The 6,495-nt window shown below is 49.2% G+C and overlaps 1 protein-coding gene and 1 long non-coding RNA gene across 2 annotated transcripts in view; one reads left to right on the plus strand and one right to left on the minus strand.

Moving 5' to 3' along the window:
• The window catches only part of LOC128835044 (beta-defensin 103A-like), a 22,791-nt gene extending 22,216 nt beyond the window's left edge, over nucleotides 1-575 (minus strand). Inside the window, exon 1 of the mRNA XM_054024354.1 lies at nucleotides 96-575. Within this exon, the coding sequence (XP_053880329.1) occupies nucleotides 96-148 (53 nt within the window). The 5' untranslated portion in view covers nucleotides 149-575. The remainder of the gene's footprint in view (nucleotides 1-95) is intronic.
• The window catches only part of LOC128835045 (uncharacterized), a 6,564-nt gene extending 552 nt beyond the window's left edge, over nucleotides 1-6,012 (plus strand). Inside the window, exons 3-4 of the long non-coding RNA XR_008444561.1 lie at nucleotides 2,289-4,190; nucleotides 5,889-6,012. This is a non-coding gene — a long non-coding RNA (uncharacterized LOC128835045). The remainder of the gene's footprint in view (nucleotides 1-2,288; nucleotides 4,191-5,888) is intronic.
• The last annotated feature ends 483 nt before the right edge of the window (nucleotides 6,013-6,495 follow it).

Raw genomic sequence — 6,495 nt, forward strand, 5'->3', positions numbered from 1 at the left:
TTGGTCAGCTAAGCCAAACTCTCATTAAACTGTGGGTGTGGGGGAAGGGGAAAGGAATAGAAAAAAGACACTGGGGGGAGGGGACAAAGTCTCACTTTCTAGGTGATGGTTGGGATCTAGCTGATGCTGGAGGAGGTGGCGATGCCATCCGGCTCCCTCTCTCTGGCCTGGTCCAGTAAGAACACGTCTCAGGATTAGGATGAAGAAGGTCTGAGGTCCCAGGAGTTGGTGGGGGTAGCAGCCCAGATGATGAAGCTCACTCCAGTAGCCAATTTTTCTCCCCAAGCCTCTTTCTTTAAGGACCCACAAAAGGGAATGGTGGGTGGAATAGCCCATCCCCTCATTATTTTGTCCACCAGTTAGGCCTAGTTTCTGACACACTAATTTGAGTTCACTGATTTCCGGTCCCCTACGCCTCTTGTTTACCAGGCATGACCTTAACACAGTCCTTGTGTTATATCAGGAGGCCTTTTTGTTTGGACTAATTCAGTCTGTCTCACTTTTGCACCTTTTCCCATCAATATTTGTTGTTACAGGTTATTGGGACATTCCATGAACTTTAAAAAGCAACAGAGGGTCCTGTGGCACCTTTAAGACTAACAGAAGTATTGGGAGCATAAGCTTTCGTGGGTAAGAACCTCACTTCTTCAGATGCAAGGAGAAGAAGTGAGGTTCTTACCCACGAAAGCTTATGCTCCCAATACTTCTGTTAGTCTTAAAGGTGCCACAGGACCCTCTGTTGCTTTTTACAGATTCAGACTAACACGGCTCCCGCTCTGATACTTGACTCCATGAACTTTGCCTCTCTTTTTACAAGAGCTCACAATTAGGGTAAACTTGTAGGCCCAATTATCACAACAGGGCCCAAATGAAGCCCTTTGTTGGCTGGCATAATAACCGTACTGCAGAGCCATACCCACAATGATGGCCTAGAGGGGTAAGGCTCACAGTTGGCTATCAGCAGAACTGGGCTTAGTTCCAAGCTGTTCCACACGCTTTGGGGGCCAGTCCTTTAGAGCCAACTTGTGAAGACTTTGCTCACTTTTGTGAGTAATTGCTCACGATTGATTTCAGTGGGATTGTTTAGGGTTACCATATTTCAGCAAGCAAAAAAGAGGACGGGAGGAGCCCCGCCCTAGCCCCGCCCCTGCCCCTCCCACTTCCCGCCCCCCGAGAACCCCCAACCCTCCCCCCGTTCCTTGTCCCCTGACTGCCCCCTCCTGGGACCCCTGCCCCTAACTGCCCCCCAGGACTCCACCCCCTATCTAAGCCTCCCTGCCTCTTGTCCCCTGACTGCCCCAACCCTTATCCACACCCCCACCCCAGACAGACCCCTGTGACTCCCACGCCCCATCCAACCACTCCCCACCCCCTGACAGCCCCCCCCCAGAACTCCCAACCCATCTAAACCCCTCTGCTCCCTGTCCCCTGACTGCTCCGATCCCTCTCCCCACTCCTGCCCCCTGACAGCCCCCCCCCAGAACTCCCAGCCCCCCACCTCCCCGCTCCTTGTCCCCTGACTGCCCCCTCCTGGGACCCCTGCTCCAAACTGCCCTCCAGAACCCCACCCCCTACCTAAGACTCCCTGTTCCTTGTCCCCTAAGTGCCCCCTCCTAAGACCCCCCCAACTGCCCCCCAGGACCCTACCCCCTACCTGTACCCTGACTGCCCAAAACTTTCTCCACTCCCCCCAAAAAGCCCCCCCCAAACTCCCGACCCCCCCCCCGTTTCTTGACTGCCCCCTCCAGAACCTCCCTGCCCCTTCTCCTGCCCCCTGGCCCCCTTACCCTGCTGCTCAGAACAGGGTGTTGGGCTCTGTGCGAGCCGGACACATGGCTGCGCTCCCCAACACAACAAAACCCGGTCCCTGGCCCTGCACAGTGCTGCCGGAGCCGGGCTGCAGGGGAGAGCTGCTGGCTCAGAATGCAGGGCAGATCTGGCTCCTCTATAGCTGCTCCGAAGTCCAGCCCGGGACTTTCCTGCAGCCCTCCCAGCCGCTCGCTCTGCTCTGATGGGGGAGGGGGGAAATCCCGGACATTTTGAGTTATTTACAAATTTCCCCCGGATGCTATTTTTAGCACAAAAAGGAGGACATGTCCGGGTAAATCCGGACGAATGGTAACCCTAGGATTGTTTGTCTGAGTAGATGCTCACCCAAGTGAGAACAGCATTCACACTCTGGTCCCTTGCCTCTCTTTTCCTCAGTTTACCCCCATTCTACACAATGGGAACCATACTTCTCTACTCCACATTGCTGCTAACATGCTAACTTTGGTCTTGTGCTCCAGGGTGGTGACTGCCACTGAAATGCCTATAAATAAAAGATGAACGATCCAATGATGTGATCAAAGGAAAGAAGGGAGCGGCTGAATGTAATCATCTGAAGAGATGCAGTGGTCTCCTCTGCGGTGATGATGATGGTGGTGGTGCAATTGGGGGTTAATAAATTATTCCTACATCTCAGAAATCACTGATCCTGCATTTCTGAGGCCAAATGCACCAGCAAAGTCCGTCTGCTTTGCTGGCCAGTTAAAATGGGTTTGCAGCTGCTTTCCATCCCCAAAGCAGTGCATAGCGGCTGGAACAGATGTGGACAGAAACATACATTTCCCAAGCAGAGATTGATTATTATCACTCTCCAGCTACCAAAGTCTGTGTTTAATTAACATGAAGGGCCAGGGTTTTTTATACCAGCTGAAGGGAAACTGTTCATATTCAGGTGAAAGGGGTATCATCAGATTAAAAAACATACGTTCTCCTTGTCTCACCACACAAGGAACAGTCGATGGAACTCCAAGGTAGAAAAATCAAATCTGAGAAAAGGAACTAATTTTCCACACAACATGCAATTAGCCTGTGGAACTCACTGCCACATGTCTGAGGCTAAGAACTTATTAAGATTCCAAGGTGGATTGGAGGGTTTCATGGAGAACTAGAACAGTCAGCATCATACCAGTTAACGGTAACAGATTTTTTTGAAGGGATTAAAAAAATATAGAATGCTTATGTGTCACAGCTTGAACCTGTCTCTGAATATTAAGGATCAGGCTGAGACCTTTGTGGGGGCAGATTACCCTACATCTCACTACTGTAGGGTTCTTGTGCCTTCCAGGGAAGCAGCTGATGCTGGCTACTGTCAGAGATGGGATACGGCACTAGATGGAGCACAAGTCTGATCCAGGCTGCCAATTCCTCTGTAGGGACTAAGAGTAGGCTCCTTCTGTGCTCCTCTGGAAACAATGCAACTGTCTCCAAGTCCTAGGCTGGATGTAGCAATCAGCTCTATCCCAAGAATGTGGGGTTTGCACTCTTCACAATGCACTCTGAATTCTGTAGAGGAGATAATAAGTGTCGTGCCTCACCCAGAAGCCGATCCCAAGCCCACTGGATTCAATGGGAGTCTTTCCAATTACTTCAGTGCATGCTGGATCACCCAGGAAACCAAGCCCAAGGACTGTTTTCTTCAAGCTGCAGTGCGCTCCAGAGACTGGCCATGAGATGAAGAGGGCAGGTGGTCTCGGTTCTACTCCTGAGTGCCCCACTGACTTTCACGTGCCCTGAGCACACTGTAGAGTCAATTTGTGACCTTGGACAAATCTGGTAGGCCACCATTTCCAAAAATAGGGGTCTAGAGTTAGGCGTGTTGAGCCACACGTAGGCCGCTAAAGGAGTGGTCTGGTTTTTCAGAAGTGCTGCGCACCCAGCAGCTCCCACTGAATCAATCGTCTCACAAATTCATGCCCCTTTAGGCCTGATCCAAAGGCCATTGAAGTTAATGGATCAGGGTCTTAGCTAAGTGCCTCAACATGGATTTAGGTGCCTAAGTGTGGCCCCTGACTTCGAAAAGTTTGACCTATCTGCATAGACTGTATAGACTGTCGGTCCTTCATCAGTTGAAACTGAGCTGATCACAACACGTCTTCCAATCTTCTCTAGCTCTGGCCATCCTTCGCCATGCTTGTCCATATCTCCTTGTTAGGAAATCATCCCACCTCTCTGGAGCCCGACTGCGTGGCCGTTTCTGTTCTCGTGGATACCACTCGGATATAGCTACAGTCCATCTGTTGTCGCTGAGTCGGGCCACATGTCCCGCCCACTGCATTTTGCTGAGCCTGCGTTCAACAACCACGTCTCGCACTCCAGACTGCTCCCTAATTATTTCGTTGATCTACCTAAGTGCTTATTATTAGGTAAGTCACCAAACATAGGCTGGGGTCTGTAAACTGTGTGCTCAGAAAACCCTGCAGCTGCGTTGATTCAGGCAGAGGGGATGTGGCTGATCTGACACTTCATGTGACGGCAGCTCCCTGCCAAGGGTCCAGACGTCTAAACAGCTTCTGAACCAGGCTGAGGTGAAGTGCCACGATCTGCCATCAGAACAGTCACATGCAGGGCAGGCCCTTCCTGTACCTGATTTCTCCTGTGCTCACTTTAGCAAAAGGGCTAGTCTTGCCACATGGACACTAGCCCATCTTTTTCAAGGCCCCCACTTTAGCTTGCCAGGTGCAACGTAGATGCACAACATCTGCATGGGGAGATGCGTTGATCTCCGCTTGCTCTGCCACTATGGAAGTTGCACTGTTCATTAATTAACTGCTTGGACCCAGTCTGGCCTCCTGTGGGCAACTGTTGTGGCTGTTTCAAAAGCGGACTCACTTTGACGAGCAGTTTTGCGCTGCTTTCTGGCTTCAGTCGACAGAAACGCAGTGGCTATACACTAGCTTTGCTATGTGCACACACTCTAGAACACGGTCATCTAGCTACACAGGCACATAAGACCACAGGCCCAGATCCTTAAAGATATTTAAGTGCCTAACTCCCATTGAAATCTGGGCTGTAGTTCTTTACTAGCCGAGCATAGATATGATACTGTGAAAATAACAGAGTAAAACTCAGGTCTACACAAATTCCTGAAAACAACCTTCAAAGCTTGAAGGAAGCCACCCAAAATGTTCTTTTGTTCTTGTTTGTTTGTTTCCTCCAAGTTGTTCCCCACAAGGCCTGGCTCAATCTGGGGCCTGTTTGAACAAGACTCTGTTTAAATCCAGATGGTAAAAGGGCTTATCCACACTGTTTGAGGCTTGTTCCACCTGGCTTGTCTGAAGATCTGGTGGCTTACATTTTTCAGCACTGGATGGCATCCAGCTTGCAATAAAAGCCACGAAGGGAAAAAATAAATGTTTGTTTGCACCCTTTGGGGCTTTTCTCTGGCTGTATAAAGAGAGCCTGGGGGAAAGTTTTGTTGCCTTGATTTTTATCTTGAGGTCTCATCTATCTTGATTCCTCCTTCCCCCCCCCCCCCCCCCCGAATCCAACTGGAGAACTGTGGAAGAATCAGGCCATGAGTGCTGCCAACTCTTGTGAAACTGGGAGTCTTTCCAAAAGCCCCAGCTCATGATATTTGTTATGGGAGAATCTCCACTTTACTGTTCTTAAAATGAAGTTTCCAGCCCCGTAGTTGCAAAGAAAAGCTAGAAAAAGTGAGAGTCGTAAAAACCAGAAGAATTCAAATTGGATTTTTTTTTAATCGTTGGTTTTAAACAAAAAATCAAATCTCATGTTTGGTTTGGTTTTTGGATGGGGAGAGGGGCTTGACTGGTTCTTGAATGCTTGGAATCAGCAATACTGTGACAGCAAGTAACCAGAGAGTGAACGTTGGAAATTTAAAGCCTTTCTCCTTCAAACACTTGCACCCACAAGCAGCCCCATTGTGCCCCCTCTGCCCTATGGCAGACCCAACCTGGAGTGGCTACAATTTGGCCCCTGGTTATTGTTTTGTTGCCAAAAGCCTTGCTTATCTTCCCACAATGGGCGTATCTGATACTGAGGGCACTGTTTGCTGGAGTGTTGAAATGCACCTCTGCTTATCAAGCTTTCCTCATCACCAGGAATATTTCACAATCCCCAGTGGGGGGGAGGGGCTATAAATCCAGGGAGCCTTTGTCTTCACCTGTCAGCAAACATCAGCTTCAATCTCCTGCTTCTTCTCTGGTGTGACTCCGAGATCCCAAGCTGACATTCACCCATGAGGATCCTTTACCTGTTCTTTGCTGTTGTCATCTTCTTCCTCCAGGCTGCTTCAGGTGAGGTGAAAATATCTGGAGGGCTTTTATAGAATGTATGGAGAGGGGAAAGAAATGTTCTTGTTGTGAAGGACTAGGTAAAGTCACAGAGAGTCCTGTGGCACCTTGAAGATGGTGTCACAGAGAGTCCTGTGGCACCAATAACAGATGTATTGGAGCATAAGCTTTCGTGGGTGAATGCCCACTTCGTCGGATGCATGTAATGGAAATTTCCAGGGGCAGGTATATAATAATACATCTGTTAGTCTTAAAGGTGCCACAGGACTCTCTGTTGCTTTTTACAGATCCAGACTAACATGGCTACCTCTCTGATAGGTAAAGTCAGGGCAGATTAAATCATCCAGGCAAAAAATTACTATATAAATTAAATATTGCACTATTAGTTAAATGTGGAGCTGACTGCAAAGAGTTA

Source organism: Malaclemys terrapin, chromosome 3, assembly GCF_027887155.1.
Source record: "Malaclemys terrapin pileata isolate rMalTer1 chromosome 3, rMalTer1.hap1, whole genome shotgun sequence".
Taxonomy (NCBI): Eukaryota; Metazoa; Chordata; order Testudines; family Emydidae; genus Malaclemys; species Malaclemys terrapin.